We start from the raw sequence: 24,917 nt of genomic DNA, 5'->3' as shown, positions 1-24,917 counted from the left end.
CGAAAAGTTCTGAACTAATTGATTGATATGTTCTCCGTCCGTAGCTTTTTATTAAAGAACAATCGAAGGTTATGCATTTTCTACATCCAACTTGTTAGATTCCCACACTCAAAAAATTAAATTACTTGAATTTACTTAAAACAAGTATTTAATTTACTAAAATTAAGAAAAAAAACAACAAAAAAAAACAATACATACTAACAATAATATCCTTTTCATTATATAAAGCATATTATGTCTCAGAAAAGAAAACAAAAAAAATAAACATTTTGAAAATTTTCCAAAAAGAAATTTCAGATATTATTGAAATGAACAATTCTAATAACAAAAATAATAGTAAGACAATTCTAAAAATAAATAGATTCATTGAAGATTTAAAAAAAAAATCAGAATTAAATCAATTTAAATGTTTGAAACATTATTTCTAAAAAGTACAAAACATTGTAATTTGTAAACACAATTGTTAATTGTTTACAAGCCATGTATGGTCATGTTTATTCACAGGTTTAATCATGCATGTCGGCATGTGTTACAGATATGATTGTAAAAATGTTCAACCATGCATAAGTAACGACATGGTACATATTGCTGTTTTATTCATAAACATTATAGGAAAAAAAAAGATAAACATGTATAATCATGATTATTTAATAATGTATTCTAGTGTAGACAAATTGTGAATTGTGCACGCTAAAATGAATGACTTAACTTGTGTAATACATATACACGACGACATACAATAGATCAGTAGAAACTTAAACAAAAATTGCATACTTACCAAATTTTATAGAATAAGTTAAATCCTGTTTATATAAGAATATTTAGACACAATCGATAATACGATAACGCACATACTTGCTGAACCAACACTAACTATGCCCAATTTCTTTCAATGGAATACAGATCATTTGATAAAATCGATAACGGATAAGATTCCGGAAAAGTTATGTATAAAAAAAGGAAAGAAATTATTAAACAAAGATCTGTATGTGTATTCACAGTATTTATTTTATATAATTGTGAAATCAATTGTACTACAGATACTAATATTATGAATAAGTTATATCTTACCAAATAGTGTTCCATAAACTATTAGGTAAACTAACATGCGGGATACTAAGTTACAAGCTGTAAACTTAGTAAATTGTTACAGTAAATATAAAATAAAGATAATATCATTTTACGCTTAAAAAAAACAAAAAAAACAAAAAAAAACAAGTAAAAATGTTTGTCAAAAAATGAGTAATTGCTATCAATTAATTTTAAGTACAATGTAATTACCTAGCAATTAAATTCAAGTAATTTTTCAATGTATCTTAAGTAATTTTTCAATGTATCTTAAGTAATTCTTTTAATTAATACTTAACCTGCTTAAGTAATTTCATTCTTATATACTATTAGGTAATTCTTTTTATTATATACTAAGTAATTCTTTTTATTATATACTAAGTAATTCTTTTTATTATATACTAAGTAATTCTTTTTATTATAGTAAGTAATTCATTTTATACACATTAACCCTTTTGCGGCGAGTGTATCCTTGAGGATAGACAATGCGGTGTATCCTTGAGGATACACAATGCGCAGGGCGGATGTATCTTTGAGGATACATAAATATTGTCCAATTAAAAGCCGCAATTTTACGCTATTTGCCGTTCTTAACAGTTGAAATCAATGCTTCAATTAAAATCTACGATATCTGAGGGTCATATTTCAGTTCTTCAACAGCATTAATAACATCGTGAAAGGTAAATAAATCAAATCGGAAAATTTTTATTTTCTAAAATTAGAACCGGAAACACGTTTTGGGGTCATGTGAGGATTCAAAATGGCTCCTTTCGATAACAAGCAGTGGAAGTACGGCTGTTTTCGCTGTTTTAATGAAGCCCTTCACATTTCATAGGTAGTGTTAGATATATAATAATATTAAATATTTCAATATATATTTATAAATTATGAAAGCGATCATTGGTAAGCTCTTTTTCCCACAAGTAGGCTCAAGACAAGTAAGACTTGCATGTAGTTTTATTTTTTTGTCACCGATTTCGAGGGGGAAAGATAATTGGGTTTGGAATGTACGGGAAAATGCACGAAATTAATTAAGGAAGTAAAAGTTCGTCTGCTACTATTGCAGTCTAAAAATGTCGTCAGACGAATCTGACGGCGACTTTGAAGGTTTTAGCGAAACAGATGTAATTAATGCCAAACAAGAGGTCGTGGCCGCTGAGGAAAGGTTGAGACTTATTTTGAGTAAACAGGGGATAGGGGATGACAGTGATGGGGATTTAAATGAGTCTGAAAATGAGGATGAAGGGGAGCAGGAGGTGCATATTGATGAGAGAGGAGATGGTGGTGATAGATGGCACTCTGGGTTTGATATTTTTGAAAGGGGTCTTCCACATTTTGTTATCCCCTCATGGCAATACTGGGCCAAGTCGCGTCATGGGTGCTGAAAAGAAAGTCTTAGTTTTTTGGCAACTCTACATGGATGATCATTTTCTTGAGTTTATTATAAACAAAACAGATAGTAATGCCAACTATAACATTCAGCACAGGCCAATTGATAACAAAATGCCTTGGAGCATCCCAACTTTACCAGAAATAAAAGCATTTCTTGGTCTTACCTACCAAATGGGAATCAATCGCAAACCTTTCACAAAGTTATATTGGTCAACTGATCCAATTATGGTCACCCCAATATTTTCATCAACAATGACCAGAGACAGATACACCCAAATATTGTGGTACCTTCATTTCTCCAACGTTGCAAATGAACCTAGACAAGGTGAACCAAATTATGATCCTTTGTATAAAATTAAACCTGTAGTTAACCATTTAAATAATAAATTTGGTTTGAAATATATACCAAAAAGAAATGTCACCATTGACGAGTGTATGGTACCTTTCAAAGGGAGAACACTATTGAAACAATACATACCAAGTAAACCACATAAATGGGGCGTAAAGATGTGGATGCTGGCAGAATCTGCCAACAGCTACATATATATACAATATATAGATGTGTATCCGAGCAGAACAGTTAGAACAGAGGGCAGTCTGGGTTCTTCGGTAGTAAAGAATTGTTTAGAAGGTGCAAATATTGCAGATCAGGGGTATCATGTTTACACCGATAATTTGTTTACATCGCCTAACCTTTATTTAGAGTTGTGGGAGAATTATGACACAGCTGCATGTGGTACAGTCCGTAACACTAGGGCAGGTCTGCCAAAAGATATCATGTGTAAAAAGCCAGTTAATATTGTAACTCGTGGAGACCATCAATTCAGGCAAAAAGGTGCTTTGTTAGCGGTGTCTTGGAAGGACAAAAACAATGTATCAGTTTTGTCAACTATACACAATGAAAGTATTGGTCAAGTTACTCGTGTAGTAAATGTTGACGGCCAATTTGCAAGACAGGAGTTGAATTGCCCATCTGCTATTGTTGACTACACTTCAAATATGGGTGGTGTTGACAAAGCAGATCAATACATTTAGTATCATTTTTATCACCAGAAAACCTTAAAATGGCCAAAAAAGTATTTTTAGTCTACTTGAGATGGTTAAATTTAATGCCTACAGATTATTTACATTAAGTCCAAGCCATTCATCCAACCTCACATTCCTTCTGTTTTCTTGTGTGCTAATAAAAGGATTGATCAATGGATATTCTGCCGGGGTACGGAGAAGAAGGCCATTACTTGCCCCTGACCAGAAATTAATTCAAAGGCACATGCCTACAACTTTAAATAGTAAAGGCAGGTGTCATGTCTGTTATATGAGACAAAAGAATGGCAAGCAAGACAATATGAGACAAACTAAATATGGGTGTTCAGTATGTGGCAAACATCTCTGTATGCCTCAATGCTTCACAATTTACCATACAGAGAAGAATTACTGTTAGACTGACTTTGTGTTCTTTGTTCAATACCGTGTATTGTTCCAGTTTTATTCATGGATTTGCGTTATTACTTTTAAACTTTTTTTGAAATTGACCTTTAATTAACTGAACAATCATGACAATTGATGTAACAAATGTGAGGAAAAGCAAGAGAATTACAAAGGAATGATCCTTGAGTGAATGGCACACAATTCATAGGTGAGTCACTGAATGTTGGTTGTTTTTTGTTCTTGTTCGTTTAAATCTTATTGTTGAAAATTTTATAAATTATTTTGAAGACTTTAGTTATACATGTACTGATAAAAAGAAGGAATTTGCTTAAATATTTATCAGTTTCTACGTTAGAGTTTTGTAACTTGATATGGTAAAAAAACCTGCACTGAATGATCAAGAATTGAGAATACCTGTTATGTGTGTACACAATAAATGAATGTAGAACTTCATTTTCTTAGTGAAAGAACACAATTATAGGTTTGAACGTTGTTTTTAATTTAGACTTGTAAACAATATAACTTGAAGTTTCATCATAAAATTCCAATGAAATTTGTAACTAAAATGAATTTAAAAACTCAGTGATTTTAAAACTGGAAATACAAATAGTAAATCCATGAATAAAGCTGTAACATATACGGGAATTACAATTGGTAGTAGAGAAAGTTGAAAGTTACCTTTGCCTGAAAAAAAAGTCAACTACAAATGTTCTTGTACATAATGGTGATTCTGACAATTTATTTCTATATTTAATAGTATAGTAATAACTGATATTCCGGACCAGCTATTCTGCTCTATTTTTCTAAAAATAAGTTGCAAGAGCTGATTGAAACAAGGCATACTATAATTTGTCTTTCCTGAAACTGAGTTTAGAAAGGGTTTGTTTTTTGCAAAGCATTTATTTTTGCATTGAAAAGTTTGGTTGTTTTTGCAAGTTTTTTTGTCTTTTTTTTTTTTGCAGAGTTTCTAAAACAAAATAGTGACATTTATACATTGGAGTATGAATCATAAATTTCATATCTAATTTGTTTGATAATGGCTCTTATCAAATTTAACAGTGTTTTGAATTAACAACGTATCTGTGGTTCCATATATTATTGTACATTGAAAAAGAGTAGTCTTTCTTCAATTGACAGAGTTGTCTTTCAGTACAAATGGCGGTCGGAAACGGAAAGTCAAAACGGTCAATAATGAAAGATAAAAAGCTTCGAACTTGCCATAAACGATGCTTGAATAACCAAAACGATTGATAAGATAAATGAGCAGACTCGGTAATGGCGATTTGCCGAATATTATATGTTTTAAATGCATTTTACACGTATTCAGTATCGAGATTTTGGCAACATTGGGCAAACAAGGTAACAAAATCAAACTTTCAAACATCATAAAGACTTTATTTTTCGTTTCAATTTGATAAGACATGGAAAATATTTAACATAGCAATCTATTCAACTTCCGTTTCAGTTTTGTTTGCAATCTGTGCCGTCGTTTTCGAGTGGCGGCACGTTTTTCAAGTTGCAACTTTTCTTGAAGCACCGATCACGAAATTAATTCAGGCTGGAAAATCTGAGCGTTCAAATTTGCCTCGGCCACAGAAACCCGCCGAAAAAATAAATTCAGTAGTGAAAGTGTTAAGCCTTTTTTTTTAATAATAGTAAGTAATTCTTTTAATAAAAGTAAGTAATTCTTTTAATAAAAGTAAGTAATTCTTTTAATAAAAGTAAGTAATTCTTTTAATAAAAGTAAGTAATTCTTTTAATAAAAGTAAGTAATCATGGTAATTCTTTAAAAATAGTAATTAACTCTTTTAAAAATAGTAATTAACTCTTTTAAGAAAAGTAAGTAATTCTTTTTATACACATTAAGTGTTTGTATTAATAAAAGTAAGTAATTCTTTTAATACACATTAAGTATTTGTATTGATAAAAGTTAGTAATTCTTTTAATATTTATTGAGTATTTCTTTCACTTAATGCAAGTACTTTCTGGAAATACTATTACTTGAAACTAAATTTATTTGTAGGTTTTGAGTAATTCTTTTACATATAAATTATATACATTTATAAATATTTACAGATTAAAATAAAAATTCTACATTGTTTTATTATAAATGCATATAATTTGAAAAAGTAACATACCTTTTTAAAGAATTATCATATACTATATCCTTTGTTATAATCCCTTTCTCTTCTTATTTTTTGTAAGTTAACATGGGCTACCTCCCCAGCAACTCTTTGTGCTACATTTTCATTTAATTGAATTAGAACACAAAAAGTAGCCAGAAACATGAATACTAACAAAGTGTCTTTTTGTAAGGTTCTCCTTTCCTTTCATGCATGTAACTTGTGTGAATATTTTAACAAAGTCAAATAACGTTTGTTCAAATTCAAATCTGAATGAGTTCAAGCCAATTTTCAAAAATAGATAACCAAAGTCAAGTGCAACCTTAATTCTGATTGGCTAGATATTTTTTCAGTCTCAAATCAAAAACCACTTATTAAAAATATAGGAAATATTATACAATTTTGTACTTTTATAATAAATAGTGAATTATACAATTTTGTACATTTATAATCAATTGTTAATTATTAATTTTAGTAAAACTAAGTCATGTTTACATTCATTTGATATTATAAAAATTATATTAAAAACAAAAAATAATAATTTGAAATACATTGTATTTTGATATGTAAATAAGTTTAAGTAATGACTAGTAATACTGATACTAACTAATTCCAATCAATTTTGTTTAAGCATTTCAAAGTATTATCTGAAAACAGGCCATTTTCTCAATGTGGAATTATTTCTAATTATGTAATTTGCAAAATCTAACAAAGAAGCACAAAAAGGCATATAGACAAAACGCACTAGCAAAAGTGAAAGACAAGAATACAAAAAATACAATAGCAATTGATATTGATATTGTCATGAATTGTATGTATATACGTGATCTTATAAATGACCATAAAACAGTGACGAAAGATACCAGAGATATAGTCAAACTCATATTTTGAAAATAAACTGACAACGCCATGACTAAAAAGTAAGACAAACAGACAGACAATAGTTCAGAGGACGCAACATACAATTCTAAAGACTAAGTAACACGAACCCTACCAAAAAATGGGGTCGATGCTCCGGAAGGGTAAGTAGATCCTGCTCCACATGTGGCATCCGTCTTATTGATTATGGTATTACAAATCCGGTAAATAGTCTTTTTCGGTAGGTAACATTCGTGAAAAGGTGAGTATTGTAGTCACGACATAATTAACATATCCGATATCACCTGTGAAACGATAATTCCAGAATGATCAACCAACTCGTGTCTGTAAAATTTACGAAGGGATGATTTCAGCGTCTCCATTTGGAACTCTTGGTTTAATAGCATCCTTGTGAGCAGCAATCCTTTATCAAAGAAATCGTGATAGGAAACATTCAGCCCGGGAATATCGTATTAATAGGGAGATATATACTCCGTATGCAGGCGCTGCTAGAATGTTGCTACATAGAAATATAAAGTTCACAATTGGGAAACTGAAATCATCTCTTTTGTCGAAGTTTTCTTTTCAACCGATCCTCATTGTCAATCTCGAGATGTAAGTCAAGATATGAGGCAGCCGTAACTGTATCTGTTGTATACTTTATATTTAGTTAGATGGGATAGATTTGTTCAACATAGTCACTTAATTTTGTAATATTTAGGGAGAGAACATTATCTATATAACGGTACGTAAAGCTAAAGAATATTGCTAACATCTTACCATTTTTCCTAAGAAGTTCCAATATGAAGTCAGCATCAAAATAGTAAAGCAACAAGTCGGCAAGAAGAGGGACACGATTGGTTCCCATTGGAATTCAAAAATAACATGGTTAGCGAAAATCTGTAGAATCATGTGTATAAAAAGTGAAATAATAAAATCTTATTTACAAAGAACGGTCCCATTAGATGGGTTCATCGAGATATGTAGGACTGTTGTTTCATAGAAACTTTGATTGAAAGACACATAATAAAACAGTAAGTTACATTTGTCATTGTCGATTTCTTTTTCCCCAAGTAATTATTCATTTAATCAGTGACTGAACTTACTGTCACCACGATAGTAAATCACCACATTTGTAATAAAAGCAACTTGTGGAAGAGTTAGACGCCACCATGCTCCCGGCTGATTTGGTTCTGTAGATGAGCATCCATCTTCCCAGTTATTATTTGCTGGTCCTTCTATTGCCAAGTTTGCCGAATGAATACCTAACGAATCTATCAGCGTTGATTGTTGATCAGCCATTCCACGAAGATTTTCTGCAACAACAAAAAAATTATCATTGTTATTTTTAATACTTATTTATGTTTATAACATGATGATGATGATGATGATGATGACACTAACGATGACGATGACGATGACGATGACGATGACGATGACGACGATGACGAAGACGACGACGACGACGACGACGACGATGACGATGATGATGGGTGTGTCGTGAATTTCAGAACGATTGAATTTTCAATAGGTCAGTTATTCCCTTCATGAATGTCAGCATATTTTGGTAGTTACTGGTAGATATCTCCGATATTTTAAGCACCTCTTGAGAGCTGCGACGGAACCCTGTTATCCATGTATATCCCGAGGGACAATCACAAACTCAACTCAAAGTAGGATCAGGACACCGGAAAATTTGCCATTATGGTAGAGATAGCCGAAGTAATCGGACATACCAACCGTCATCTCGGCGAAAACCGATGAAACATTACATCTGAAGATTGATCTCCTGGTCAAAGTCGGGGGCTGCATTGACCATTCGAGTCCTCAAAAGTAGTAATTCTAGTTTAAACTTCGGTCTGCAGATTCGAGCTTTGTGTGGGACAGTAAAAACCACCCTTCATTCGTTTTGAAATTCTCGACACACCCAGTTAGTATCAAATTTGGGACCATCAGCACTGCATGCAGTATAAGTATTCATCAAACTACAAATCCACGCATTATCATCATTGTAAACTATTATTTAGTAAAAAAAAAGGTATCTTAATTGAAACCCGAGCATGAAATATTTTGCCAAAACTGATATCTTTTTTTAAAAATGATGATGATGATGATGATGATGATGATGATGATGATGATGATGATGATGATGATGATGATGATGATGATGATGATGATGATGATGATGATGATGATGATGATGATGATGATGATGATGATGATGATGATGATGATGATGATGATGATGATGATGATGACAGTAAAAACCACCCTTCATTCGTTTTGAAATTCTCGACACACCCAGTTAGTATCAAATTTGGGACCATCAGCACTGCATGCAGTGTAAGTATTCATCAAACTACAAATCCACGAATTGTCATCATTGTAAACTACTATTTAGTAAAAAATAAAAAAAGGTATCTTAATTAAAATCCGAGCATGAAATATTTTGCCAATACTGATATCATTTTAAAAAATACTTACTTTGCGCTTTTATTGTAACAAAAACAATCGTTATGATGATCAATAATATATGTGGTTGTAACCTCGATATCATCTGCAACAAACATATGTTATTCATTATCATTAATTATATTTAAAGATTGGCATTTGTTAAATGCTGAACATAATAAAATATTGTTGTCAACTATTAAAAGACATTCTGCCTTAAACGGTGGTAATTAGATATACTGACGGCTTTGTAGTTTTTATCATATTATATATAATTATATATAGATATACTAAATAAATAAATGATTTGGAAAATATGTTGAAGGTATAAAAAGTCATGAGAATTTCGAATGGAATTAGGTTCTATTCGGGGCATTCTGGTTCCGTAAACATTGGTTCCATCTGGGTTTTTTGGTTCTGAACCTTGGTTCTATCCGGGTTCTATGGTTCGAAACCATGGTAACTGGTTCAACATCCGGGTTGTTTGGTTATAGCAACCCAACTTCTTGCTTCCATCTTGGTTCTATTCTAGATCATTATAATGTTCCCGTTGAACTTGGAGAAGATAATTGCAAGTATCAGAATAAAAAGATAAAGTAGGTCAAAGACGCTAAAATTCTTTTATGACATTAAACGTTTCAGCATCGACGGTAAAAGAAGCTGCAAGGTATTTATGTTCTCAATTTAATTGTTTTGATTAAGAAACAAGCATCTTATAGGTTTTTAAGAATTAACTGAAATATACAGTATATTGAACATCCTTTTATTTAACATGTTTAATTCAGTCGCTCTTTTTCATTTATTTTCCTTACTCATCCCTTATTTCCGTAAATTTTTCTAAAAGTTTTAAAACCAACCAACTAGCATATGTTGTTCAATTGGCCAACGATATATGTGCATCTAGCCACTTGACCAGTTAACGACTTGCATATATATATATGATTGCACATTTATTTTCAAGTTCGACTGAATTTTATTTAATGGGCTTTGTAATAATGCCAGATTTTATAGAAATGCATGTGAAGTATATGAAACAAAACGTTTTGTTCAAAACAGAATATTAAAATACAAATGCAAAAGAAAGTGATGATCAATTTGAGTTTGTAAACTATAAAATATTACAAAAATATGTAAGTACAATAAATTTGTCAAATTTAATACTCCGTGTGAAGGGCATGCATATAACCATTCGGCCAAAAATAAAGAAATCAAAATACAGATTGAATATTTATATAATAAAACTGTGTGTGTGTGTTAATGACAGTGCTAGTGGGATGAGAAGTCAGAACGTCTGTGTTGGCGCCCCCTAGTCCGTCCGTCCTGAACGTCCCAAAAAATGTGTTCCGTTTTCCAAACTTTAGTTACAGGCTCCTGACTTGGGACAGGCACATACATACAGAAAAAGACGGGTTTGAACTTGTTAGCGGAATCCCCACCCTCCACCTAATGTGGCATGTGTGCCAATGAGAACTCTCCATCCAGATACCAGATGACACAGAAATTAATAGCTATAGGTCACCATACGGCCTTCAACAATGACTAAAGTCCACACCGCATAGTCAGCTATAAAAGGCACCGAAATGACTATTTTAAACAAATTAAACGAGAATTAAATGAGTAGTCATGTCCCTTTAAAAACATAGAAAATGCTGATTTTTTCGTTTCCGTTCTCTTAAATAAGTTTGACTCAATCAAATGTTATAAACGTTATATGCAATGCTTATTACCCCATAACACAGCTCTATCAAGTTCGATATTGGTTGGCGTCACTGTTCATGAGTTATAAGATGTAAGAAGATGAGGTACGAGTACCAATGATACAAATGTAAACTTGGGGCCTTAAGATAGGAAAAATTCTTAATCTGTTGTTTGCGTTATTTAACTTTAGTATGCCTCACCAAATGTTTTGAAACTTATACAAAATGCTTATGGTCACAAAACGGTCAAATTTACGTGAATCCTGCATCAGTATGTGGAAGTTTACTCATGGTTTTTTTTCACAAGCAGGGTCATCTGTGGCAAATAGACATATTCTATATCTATTTCAGTGAACAGCTCATTTACATCCATTGAATTCTACTTTTAAAAGAATTAACTTGCATATGTCATTCAGGATATCGGTGCAGTTTGGTAACAGACAGTGATGTTTCAAGTACATGTGATCAGTATAACAAAGTGTTTTATTAGATTGAACTCTCTATCTAAGTGTACTTTAAAGGTGCTTTGCACTGAGTTCAGTTTATTGATATGTGTATACCTTCTGTGTGCATGTTTCAGATGTAAAAACAGACTATCCATACCTACATGTCTATGAAATAAAATCTAAGGTAAAATGATTGAAACAGTTTGCATTATCTATCACAACTGGCAGCACATGGTTCTACTGAAGCAGTAAATGTTCTCTCTATTTTTTTCACGGAAATTAAAGGATTTAGTTTTCATTTGAACTTAACATTCTTGAAAATTGAGAATGGAAATGTGGAATGTGTAAAAAAGACAGTAACATGACAATAGAGCAGAAAGTTGTCGAAGGCCACACATGGGTGTTCAACAAAGCGAGAAAAATTCTCGCTCGGAGGCGGGCTTAAGATAACCCATTAACAAGATGTATACTAGTTCATACTCCAGAACATAAAAAATTAACTTACAATTAAAAACAAAAAAGCCTAACAAAACCAGAGACTCATGACTGGATGTCAAGGTAATCCTACTAAGAGACACACCCAATATGCATAGGTCAAGAGTCAAAAGTTATAGTCTTGTCAAGAGTCAGATTTTGAGGAAAGGGTCATCCAGGTATACAATACTAACAAATATATCTGTAATCTAATATAGATATAAGAAGATGTGGTATGAGTGCCAATCAGACAATTCATTATATTCAAACAAAATATACAAGTTGTACATTGAGGGCAAAGGTCAAGCTTACATGAAGTTTCTCGTGCCACTAGACTCACCATCCTATGACAATTCCTCTACATGCCACATATTCAGAAACAAGGTCAATTGAAAATTATATGTTGAGGTCAAGGTAATATACAAAGCAACACACTGTATCAAGATGGCACACCCAACTTGCATATGTTAAGAGCCAAAAAGTCATAGTCTGGTCAAGAGTTCTATGTAAAAAATACACACAGCAGTCCTGCACAAAAGTTCATCATAGTACACGTTACAATGTCGTATGTCATGCTGCACTACACATGCCAAATACAGAAAACCTAGGTAAGAGACAGAAACACAACACATATACATTGTAACTAAACTCAATTGAACGGTACTTGTATTGCAGGTCACTACAATTTCCTTCAACATAGAACATAAACTCTCACAACACTGCAAAGTTAAAACTGTCTTTCACAAAAGTTTGAGCATGATTCATTGCAACGATTATCATAATGTTAATTGAAAATCGAGTCGTGCAGTTAGGTCAATAAATTAAAACGGTACATGTAAGATTAGGCATTAAAACACTAAGAACTAGGGTTTACCATTAATTTCTAACCTAACCATGTGATAGTACTATAGTAAACTGATGAAAACATGATACAGTCATGAAATTGAATATTTGAAATAGTACGACCAGAACAATACAAGACAGATTTGTAAACAAAACATAGGAATTTTTAATCCCAATGCACAAATAAGGAACCGTATTTATTCATCTAAAATGTACGCTTGCGTTAAACAATGGACATTAACACTGTATATTTATATAAACGATCAATCTTGTAGTAATATTATATAAATAACAAGAAAGAACATATAATCTTAACTCAACTTCTTTGCAAATATCAAATAGAAAATACATTCAAAAACATAAATTGGTTCGTGTGTTTCAAACTCTGAATTTTTATTCAAAAAATCACATGAGCTATTATGGTTTACGATATCACAAACGTGAGTAACTATCTACAATATGACCCAGAGAAAATATCTGCTCGTCACCGGTAAAACATATCAATGTCAAATCGCCTACATATTGTCAAAAAAACTTTGATTAATAGGACATATTTAAACATTGCGTGTCGGATGGCACACAATGACGACAACGATTTTTGTTAGTGAGCATCACAGTACAATAAGTATGGCCAATTGTCTTTGATTTTGTATTAATAAGTTGTACAATCAAAACTAAAGTTAAACTGTGTCAGTATTTGAAAACAAAAAACCTGATAACATAGGCAAGATCATTATACGTTATGTATAATTCAGCGAAATGCATTGTTATTTAAAAAAAAATTAGACGCATTTGTGAATTTTTAAATTGTTTTTGTAACATCTCCATCGATCAACCACAGTTACAAATCTGAATTTTATTTCGTGCGTTTTTCGCTTTGTAAACCAAACCGTGATTAAAATCCCGATATATCTATACTAAGTGCAGACCAAGATATAATAATGGATGTTACAGTATGCATGTACCTCTCGCGTAAATCTACTCAAATCGTATATTTTTGTACAAACGCTATGCCGATTTAATGGTTATGCTTAACAAATAAAAGATAATACATGGGAGCTCGCAGAAATCTCCGATACTTAAACAAAATTAGTAAAAGTCTGCTAATCAAAACATTAAGTCATACAAATGAAAACGCTAAAACTGAATGTTTTTACGATACGTGAACCGTCGAAATTCGGATAATGATGCCTTAAAATTAAGTTTTGAGGTAGGTGTTGTTTAATTCATTATTTTCACACTGACTGATTTCAGAAAGTCAACATGGCGGCCCCTTAATTATGAAACTAAATGTCAACTGTGGAGTTGACCGTAGCCTACGAAAAATTATTTAAATCAAAATAAGAAAGGATTGAAATGTTTTAGCTGTTACTAACAGGATTAGAAAAGGAACAGCCACATGAACGGCATACCTACTACCCTCGCTTTAAATTTTAAATAACCGTATCAGTCTTATTTGAATCGCATAATTCATGAATTCGTAGATTTTGTGGAACGCTCAAGATGAAAAGTCGAATATCGTTTGCTTTATATGAAATAGACTGAACTCGAACGGTTTGTTTGGATCATGTATCGCCACTCTGAAGCTACAGAACAATAAACTGTTTCAAAGCTAACTTTGAACCGCGTAGACTGAATAAACATTAATAGCAAATACCGTTCAGAACGAACACGTATGAATGCAGTTGAATAACATACAATGTGGTTTGGTTTTAATGATTTGATCACTAGCTCAACAATATTGAAACGCTATTACGTTTTGTATATCTTTTTGTTAGCCATGATACTGTTGTGTCAGTAAAGATTTTAAAAGGAGTAGGTCCGAAAAGGGCCGATTTTGGCCTCAAATTTCAGGTTCATCTGACGAAAGATTCGGACACTTTTTAAACGCTTAAGTGTCTATTTCAGTTGGTTCAATTAGTTTATGTGAAAGATTTTAGCTAATTTTGTCTTTAAAAACGCCCGATTCATGTTTATATATGCAAAATCTATCAAATACATATACTAAAAAATGCCACTTTTCAGATGGTTTTTGTCAGAAATAAAAGTGGCCGCATCTGTGTTCATCCTCAACCTTTATATGTGTCATTTATTATCATCAAATACAACTTACATTTCAATATTTAGAATGAACACAAATGCGGCCAGTTTCATTTAAGACGGAAACCGTCTAACATTCAACCAAAATTGTTAAAATTATGAAGATTTCAGTAATTTAGCATGACTTAATGATGCTAGTACTCAATACATGTGCATTGTATTGTAGAAAAAAGCCAATATTTATGTTGCAGAAGCATTCTGCTTTCCAATTAATAACCAAAGTTAACATTTTAACAATTTTGTAAAACTGCTATATTTGGGGGCCAAAAAGGGGTCTTACTGGACCTACTCCTTTACGAAAAATTAACAATGAAAGCTAGGTCGAGTATGGTTCAGACAAGGTCGAGCAAGGTTCAGCCAGTATAAAATGTTTACGTTTAAGTTCATACTATAGTCGAGAATTATCAAGAAAATTTCAGACCAGTTCAGACTAGTCGAGTAAAAATCAGTACAGTCGAGTACAGATATAGGCAATTTCAGACTTCTACTGGTATGTAATGTAATGAAATCTAAATAATTTCAAATATAATATTGTTTTAAAAAGTCATGGTTAAATAAGTTTGTTGTATTTTTCAATAATCTAAGTTCAAACAGTTAACAAGATTCCATGTAAGGCTTAGGGTACACACGCCAGATTTACTTTTAAACAAAAATACTCCATCGATAAAAAAAAAATGAAAATTACAGAAGATTGATATCAAGGTATTTGTGAGTTTAGCGTTCTATATTTTTGCAAATTAAGTACACACATGTTACCCTGTTGCTTATTGATACCAACATTAATACATCAATACATGTTGAAGGGTAGATATTTTATACTTTCATCATAACATGGACTAAAGTAAAATAGACATACCTTAATTGCCAGCAGAACAACCTTTTGTTATTTTCACTGCTAACCAGGAAGTACAAGACATATTGTTATTTATATATATACCCGTGTTGGATGTCGCGATATAGAGAGCAGTCAGGCATAAACATTTTATATAACGGTATCTAAAAGTTTAAGATTAATGTCAATGTGTTTTAAAAATATTATTAAAAGATCAAACATGTCCACCTTTTTCTTGCGTTATTCAGCAAAACTAATGATCCGTGTATGTTTCATGAAGAAATATTGTTAATTATATACCTATATGGAGTTATTTTCTTTCAGAACGACAGGTCATTCTTTTTCAGAATCAACCCGGACGATACCATGTTTCAATGAAATATGCTCAAAGGCATAAAATAATGACTTGTGTGAGGTCATTATTTTCCTTAATAAACATGCAAAAAAAAGAGGGACGAAAGATACCAAAGGGACAGTCAAACTCATAAATCTAAAACAAACTGACAACGCCATGGCTAAAAATAAAAAAAGACAAACAGAAAAACAATAGTACACACGACACAACATAGAAAACTAAAGATAAACAACACGAACCCCACCAAAAACTAGGGGTGATCTCAGGTGCTCCGGAAGGGTAAGCAGATCCTGCTCCACATGTGGCACCCGTCGTGTTGCTTAAGTGATTACAAATCCGGTAAATAGTCTAATTCGGTAGGTCATATTCATGAAAGGGAAGGGGATTGTAGTTACGACGTAAGGAACATATCCGATATCATTTGTGAAACGGTTATTCCATAACGGTCAACCAACTCGTGATGGCGTCCGTAAAATTTACGAAGGGATGATTTCAACTTCACCATTTGGAACTCTTGGTTTGATAGCTTCCTTGTGAGCAGCAAACCTCTATCAAGAAAATCATGATAGGAAATGCAAGCACGGGAATATCGTATCAATTGGGAGATATATACCCCGTATGCAGGTGCTGCTTGAATGTTGCTACTTAGAAATGGAAAGTTCACAATTGGAAAGCTGAAATCATCTCTTTTGTCGTAAAGTTTTGTTTTCAACCGACCCTCATTGTCAATTTCTAGATGTAAGTCAAGATATGAAGCCGACTTAACTGTATCTGTAGTAACCTTTATCTCTAGTTCGATTGGATAGATGCGTTCCACATAATCACCAAATTTTGAATTGTTTAGTGAAAGAACATCATCTATATAGCGGAAAGTAGAGTTAAAGGATATTGCTAACTTCTTATCTTTCTTTCTAAGTTCCTGCATGAAGTCAGCCTCATAATAATAAAGAAACAAGTCGGCGAGTAGAGGGGCACAGTTTGTTCCCATTGGAATGCCGACAGTCTGTTGAAAAACACGTCCTCCGAACGTAACAAATATGTTGTCAATCATGAAATCAAGCATTTTGATAATATCAGTTTCAGAGAATTTTTTGTTTGAATCAGAGTGATTCTTTACAAAGTAGGATTTATCCCTCCATAAGACAAGATACTTGTATCTACGTTGGCCATTCTTTTTTATGAAGCAAAGTAATATCAACTCTTTCAATTTGTCTTTTAGTTTGGAATGTGGAATACTTGTGTACAGGGTAGAAAAGTCAAATGTTTTAATACTGTTACAAGATGAAAGAGAGTTAGATTGTATGTACTCTAAAAGATCTTTTGAATTTTTAAGTATCCACATCTGATTCACGCCACCTCTAGAATAGGCAGTTTCACAATAACTTTAAAGCCCGTCTTTGATTGCTGATAAAATAGATGTTAATAATTTAGAAAGAGGTTTCGTGGAGCACTTGGAAGACCCAGCAATATACCGTTGTTTGTAAGGACACTTATGTAGTTTAGGTATCCAATACAGTGATGGAAGATCCAGTTCTTCATCTTTGGTTGAAATTCCAAAGGAACATAGAACAGACCTATGATTATCCAGGATTTCCTCTTTGGTAAGTGTCGTGAGGGTATATGATTTACCTCAAACCTTTATTCGTTTAATAGTTTATTGTTGCCGATTTGGAAATTTATTTTTTAAAGTTCAATCGATGATAGGTGTAAAGGAAATCGTCATTGTAGTCCCGCATTTAAATTTTAGAAACAAATAACGTTAAGTTTTGTTAATTTATCCCTACAATAAAGAAACATTGTCATATATGTCAGATGATTTTAAATGTAGAATTTCATAAAATAAATCAAGATTAAACATATTGGTGTGTAAGATTTTGAAAATCTTATTGAGTCGAACTGAATAGGTTGATTGATTTTTGGTTGCTTGTTTAACGTCCAGTGGCAAGTATCTCATGCATGTTCAGAACGATACACACTGAATAGGAAATCATACTGTGACCTACATGTATTTATATTCGTCTTTGTGTCAGTTCTTAACTTTTTTAAATTTATGTATACATTTTACTCTATCAAATGATCAACTTATAAGATAATCTTATATTCTATTGAATAACATTAACGTAACTCACGAAAGGGGCGGGTGCGGAGGGTATATAATTATATCCTGATTATCTTTTAATAAAATGTATTGCTATTCAAAAGGCAATCTTTCTGAATTTTTCATTCGATTCAAGTAAAATTGTTAAAACAATAACCACTTTTCTGCGATAAAAATAAAATAACAAATAGAAGAAAAAAAAACATACCCCTCCCCCTTTTCCATAAGCTAAGTGGTACAATAAATTACTTACAATGTGTCTTGTATTTGTCATACACCGTTATTTGATGGTAACAATACATTTGTGTCTTACTTCATGCAGTTACAGTAATATTTTTATTGTGTATGGATAAAAATTTAAGGTTTATATCTAAATTATTTAGTGAGTTTTATTTCCCAGCTGCAGGGCGTATTAAAACCTGAACGCATTAGAAAGGAATATTCCACTTTAGTGTTGTCGGTAAAATATGATACTCAAGTCAGATAATGCATATTTTAAGGTTTTTCTTGTCGTAGAACACACCTCGGGGTGTCAGGATTGTTCAAAGAAAGACCTCCCTCCGGTGTGTTCTTCGACAAGAAAAACCTTAAAATATGCATTATCTATAACAGATTTGCCGCATTTAGTCATTGAACTCGGTTTCACTACTCTGAAATAAACGACTTATCATTTTGTTATCGCACGCATTATATGACTGGTTTAAAACCGTATATAGTGTCCTGCTGACACTATATGAAGTGCAAATATCATTTTATATTATGCAAATATCCTTATACCATGTATACAATGTGCAAATTAACTAAAATGATATGCAAATATCCTTATATGATGTGCACCTACTCTATAAGCTAAACCGTGTATACTATATCTATTATGTGCAATTATATAACACAAGAACAACAGAAATTATATAATTATGTTTAAACATCAGATGACACGTTATAAGAGTTATGGCCCTTTAACGACGATTTTTTACTAATTGAATTTCCGATTCGGTGTATTATCTTAAATTATAATAGATATGTATATACAGGATTTACGAAAAAGCGTTAATAGGACAAAAATTAAAAGTCGATATGTTACTTGCTCATGGATTTATACCTTTTATTTCAATTTTTGACTTAGAAATTGGTTTGGCTATATTCGTTTTTATAACAGTTACATTCAATATACTGTGTATAGTGGTAAACGATTCAATGTGTTTTATTTCTAAATAATAACATTAGAAGTATGTTTCATTATAATACTTTATTTTGAATGGCTAACTGTACATCACGTGTTATTCCTTAAGCAATTGCATTACTCAATAAAACTTATCATTCATGATTACACGTAGTCCCACAATAAAGTGCACAGGTGATTTTCATGTTTTCATGATCATAGCTAAAAAAAATGTAATTATAAGTATTGAATGCTTCCTTTTGTAACTTAATAGGTTGTAAAAGCGTTGACCGTTCGCACATTTATAGAGTGAAGCGTTTCCGCGCTTCATACAAAACGTACTTCGGTCAACGCTTTTACACCCCAATGAAGTTACAAAAAGAAGCATTCAATTCTTAAAAGAAAGATGTGTATGTAAAGGAGTGTTTTGTAATAGTATGACTTTATGATTATGTAATGATGTGTTGTAAAATTACAATTTCAACAAATTCCAAGGTAAACTAAAAGTGTGACATGGAAAACCACGTTACAATATATATCAACCAACTGAACAAATGGAAAACATCTGTCATATTTCTTATCAATACATTCTTTTTCAGATACAAATTGTGGGATAAAGGGAAATCCCCCCATAAAAAACATTATCTGAAAAAAAAACCTGACCAAACTTTTGCAAAAATAAAAAATGTCAAAAAGACAAACAACAGTATACAAAAAGTAAAACAACAACCGACATAATACGAAACTTCAAAACTGAAAACCCCTAATTAAATGGCAACATCAATACACATCAAACGCATTGACAGCTTTACAGATCCAGACGACTCCTCTCCTCCTTGACCTCAGTGGCCAAGTGGTCTAATTAATTCTAATACCTAATCACTAGCCAGTCATCACTGAGTTTGTGAGTTCGACTTCGACTCGTGCGGGTGCACTGGACGTTTATCTGAATTCACTAGGATTGTCAGTTTTCCCATATAAGTTTGGTGGTTCCCTCCGTGCACTCCGGTCTCCTTCACCAATAAACACCTCCACCATGCATAAAAGTGGGGTTTTAACAATAGCAATCAATCAATCAGTCCTTTCCTTCTTTGGCGGATCATGCGGATTAAGATAGAACTTTTGAGACGCGACCCCGAGGTAATGATTTCTATTGGTCGCAGTTGTAACTGGCTGCACCCGATCAAAAATCACCTTTAAGATATTCATGTGTTAATGTGGAAAATGTAAATCAACAAAGCCCACGTGCTGATTGTGCAACAGATCTTACTACCAAATAGTAGAAAGAAATTTCGTGACAATTGTAAAGTTCATAATAAATTAATTGAAGTTCCTGGGTATGTTTCCCGCGCAAATATTAGAATGTCGATTATATATTTTATGCTCCTACTACATGAAATTTGTAAACACTAGACACAATACTTTTTACACTTCTACACTAAACAGAGTTCAAGTGCTGCATTTGTCAACAATGATGAAGTGGGAATAGGCGTGACTTTTATCTACGGATTTATAGTGCACCACTATAATAACAAATGTTGGATAATCTGACAAGGGAGGGGGGACCGAATCGTAACCGCTGGCTGGCAAAGATGACAAATTGATAAAAACTGTCTTATTCATGTGCTTTTATAGCCGACTATGCAGTATGAAATTTGTTCATTGTTGAAAGCCGCACAGTGACATATAGCTGTTAATTCCTGTTTCATTTCATCCCTTGTGGAGAGTTGTCTCATGGGATTTCATACCACACCTTCTTTTAATATTGATACAGGCCTTTGTGTAATGTTGAAAATTGGTTGAACTGGGTTTAATTGCTTCTTGTAGCTAAACCTCTCACTTTTATGAGAATCGCATAAAATTCCATTATATTGACAAAAATGTGAAAACAAAACACAACTATAAAACAAAAGATTGAGCTATACGAAGGAGTGACCTATGGAAACTAGGAAATTTACTATCTGTCAGCAGAAATGGATGCAAGGGTATTATACTTACTTATTCAGTATTTTTACCTGTGTTATGAAACGGGAAACAACAACTCTCACAAACACAGCTAATTTGAATTCAATGCTACAAAGAGATTTCATGCAACATGTAAAGAGTATTGTTTCTTATGAACATTTAATTACTTGGTTTAAGAGGCAGTGTACAATGAACAGATATAATTACTCTACCTAACTTTATGTAGTAGTAAGCCAATAGGTGATCCTGTTTTATAAAAAAAATATGCCGCTTTTTGTATTAGTTCTAAACATGTTTGGAGCTGCACTTTTTAGATTTGTTATTAAAGTCTTCTACAAAAAATATGACTTGGATGGAAAGATGTTTCATTGTCTCTCATATCACATCTTCTTATATCTATAAACAAAAACCATACTTCAAAGGCATAGATTACCTTAGCCGTATTTGGCACAACTTTTTTGGAATTTTGGATCCTCAATGCTCTTCAACTTTGTACTTGTTTGGCTTTATAAATATTTTGAAATTAGCGTCACTAATGAGTCTTTTGTAGAAGAAACGCGCGTCTGGCGTACTAAATTATAATCTTGGAACCTTTGATAACTATTTACATCACTGTGTCGATGCCACTGCTGATGGACGTTTCGTCCCCGAGGGTATCACCAGCCCAGTAGTCAACATTTCGGTGTTGACATGAATATCAATAATGTGGTCATTTTTATAAATTTCCTGTTTACAAAACTTTGAACTTTACGAAAAACTAAGGATTTTCGTATCCAAGGCATAGATTACCATAGCCGTATTTGGCACAACTGTTTGAAATTTTGAATCATCAATTCTCTTCTTGTTTTGTACTTGTTTGGCTTTATAAATATTTTGATATGAGCGTCACTGATGATTCTTTTGTAGAAGAAACGCGCGTCTGGCGTACTAAATTGTAATCCTTGTACCTTTGATAACTATTATGTCTGTGTAAAATGTGGATATCTATAACATGTTGTAAGGGACGACCTTTCATATACGAAAGGGGCGGAACATTTGGATAATGATAAAATTGCATTGAGAAGAATTAAATCGGGCGGAACATTTAGATACTGATAATATATGTAGATGAGAAGAATTAAGAATAGACGAGTTTGCACAAGACAAGATAAAAAATAATATTCAGCAACACGAAAATGCATAATAATTTAGGATACAAATGTGTACAAAAGTGAAAATAAATTTTCAAACGTCAATGTTGCTAACACAAAAACATTAAGCAGTCATAGCAGCAAATAATAATAAATTATTAATCCTGAAAAAAAAATCATCATTACTTTAACAAAAATAGGTTTCAAAGTATAGTGTAAACATTTTTTAAATTGATCAATTCAATAAAACAAATACAATATGGAACAGGCATATACAGTGATTACAAATGGCATATCAATGAAATTAGAAAAGAACTTATTAATTGATATCATCAATCCGTCTCCTCAAGTAAAACATGGCGTCAATGTTCATTAAGGGAGAATGACTAATACAAAAGAGTAGAAAAATATAAACAAGTCATTAGAAATCTTGGTATAATCAAGGGTATCAAGGGTATAAAGCATTCAACTCCGAAGCTTACAATACATTCAATTTGAGACTTAGCTGAAGGGTGTATAGATTAAAGACTGGTGCAAAATATCGTACATCCCTTACTGCAACAAAAAGGACGAAATAATTTGCAATGTCATATCAAACATTGTTTTTTATTGGAGAAAACAATTATATGAGTGGAGTACATTTTTGTTTAAATCTAAAAAAGACAAAATTAAAAAACGTTATTCCTAAAACTTTAAGTGGTATTTATTACCAATGTTATTTCAACTGATCGGGCGGAGCTTATGTTTTAATTTGAATAAGAACAGTCTATTTGAAGATGTGTGTGATAAGAATGATTGCCGTTATAATTATTACTGATTTCTAATCACCTTTCACTATCATCAAAGGAATTTACAATGACTGGACTTCATTGATGAGTTTATCCTAAAACACCTATCGATAGATGGACTGGTTTATTGTGAGCGAATTGGTTAAACTCCGCCCAGTCAAGTGAAATAAATCGAGTAATACACCCAAGTAATTACCCAATGATTTCAAGATTCCTGTGCCTCATAAAAAGTTAAATTTTGTTTTTAAATTCGTTGAATGATACTTGTAAGATATAACTGAAGCATCCCTGTTGTGTATACTAATACATGATATAGTATGTGTAGTTTTGATATTTATATTGATATCAAGTTAACAGCAGTTTTCTATTTGTTTTTGTTTCTGACAATATGAATCTAGTGCTGGAACGTCATGGGCATATATGTTTGTTTTCACAGAAGTAGAATTGGTTTCCATTATTTAAACCTGATTTCTATTAAGTATATGCGGGCAAAGGAATCAACGGAATAACTCTGTTTATTTTTTTGGGGTATATCTTTTGCTTACTGTAGGTTGCACTTTGTAAATACAGCTGTTTCTCAAAACACGCCTCTTTTGGGGAGTAATTGAATATTCATAGAAAATTAATTTTGTTTACATACTGGTTCCCAGTTATGTTCTCTGTGTTCCACATCGCAGAGACAGAACTTGGGAATGTTACCAGTAACTAAAAACGTGCATATTGTTTACATTGAAATCTGTTGTAACCTTTCATTCGAGGTAGGGGTAGTTAAGAAAATTAGTGTAAGTTTAAACTCGGAGAAGTTCAGGGCATATAAACGTTGAAAATATGCCGGACAGCCCTATATTATGACCTTTGAAAAAAATTGTGGTGCATATGAACTTTCAATTCTAGGATAAGATTTTTTTCAAAACTTCATAGTAAAAGTGGTACAGTTTTAGCCGTAAAAGGAGTTCCTATGGGAAATTGCATTGTCAATATTTACAGAAATGCAACCTGTAGAAAGAATTGGTTTTTCATTATATAATGTCATAATTGATGAGAAATGTTGGGGATTTCTTTGTTTTCAGTTCATAAATGAACAGTATATAATATTGATGTATGAAACAGTTGTTTAGTCAATCACAGTGGAGCTTTACTAAACATTTGCATAAAGTGAATCTCGAGAATCTTTTTCTAGTAGCCATCTGATGCACTTGTAAATATATTCGTACTGATCCTGAAATAAACAAAGAAAAGGCAAATTAAAACGTCACTGTAGTCGAATTCCTGATTACTGTAAATGCTTTAAAAATCAACGTACAGGTCAAGCAGTTTAAGATTTTAATATGTGTGTTTCATTGTTCCAGACAGCTCATTAATTAGTTAAAGAGATAGATACCATAGGAATATTCAAACTCATAAGCCAATCATAAAATGACAAAGCCATGGCTAAAAACAAAAAAAATATCCTTGTAAACCAAACGAACAATGCACAACAAAGAAAACATAATAATTTTCAACGTGAACCACATTGATAGACCTTGAAATGAAAAAGAAAATATCGAATGCACACCTATTAAAATGGATGGTTACTGACACAATAAACCATACCAGCTAAAGTTCAACACTATATGCAAAGCCTTTTTGGGGATGATTTTAATCAATGTGTTACATAAAAGTGTCACTATTCGAACGTTGATAAAAGACATTTGTTTTGATAACTTT

At 32.3% G+C, this 24,917-nt stretch overlaps 2 protein-coding genes across 3 annotated transcripts in view; both read right to left on the bottom strand.

Moving 5' to 3' along the window:
• LOC139487887 (receptor-type tyrosine-protein phosphatase kappa-like) overlaps nucleotides 1–15,791 on the bottom strand; it is a 149,494-nt gene extending 133,703 nt beyond the window's left edge. The window contains exons 1-3 of the mRNA XM_071273066.1: nucleotides 15,737–15,791; nucleotides 9,354–9,426; nucleotides 7,976–8,185 (exon numbers count right to left, since the gene is read on the bottom strand). Coding sequence (XP_071129167.1) covers nucleotides 7,976–8,185; nucleotides 9,354–9,426 — 283 coding nt within the window. The 5' untranslated portion in view covers nucleotides 15,737–15,791. The remainder of the gene's footprint in view (nucleotides 1–7,975; nucleotides 8,186–9,353; nucleotides 9,427–15,736) is intronic.
• LOC139487853 (receptor-type tyrosine-protein phosphatase mu-like) overlaps nucleotides 1–24,917 on the bottom strand; it is a 317,750-nt gene that overhangs the window by 93,440 nt on the left and 199,393 nt on the right. Inside the window, exon 30 of one of the 2 annotated variants that reach the window (XR_011655886.1) lies at nucleotides 24,294–24,429. Coding sequence is in view for 1 of the 2 variants with exons in the window: in XM_071273038.1 (XP_071129139.1) it covers nucleotides 24,349–24,429 (81 nt within the window). In the remaining variant the exon portion in view is untranslated. Of the gene's footprint in view, nucleotides 1–24,293; nucleotides 24,430–24,917 lie in introns of those variants that run through there. The other variant, XM_071273038.1, reaches the window with a different exon arrangement.

The sequence above is a fragment of the Mytilus edulis genome, chromosome 1, assembly GCF_963676685.1.
Source record: "Mytilus edulis chromosome 1, xbMytEdul2.2, whole genome shotgun sequence".
In the NCBI taxonomy this organism is placed as follows: domain Eukaryota; kingdom Metazoa; phylum Mollusca; class Bivalvia; order Mytilida; family Mytilidae; genus Mytilus; species Mytilus edulis.
This window is presented reverse-complemented; position numbering and strand designations above follow the sequence as displayed.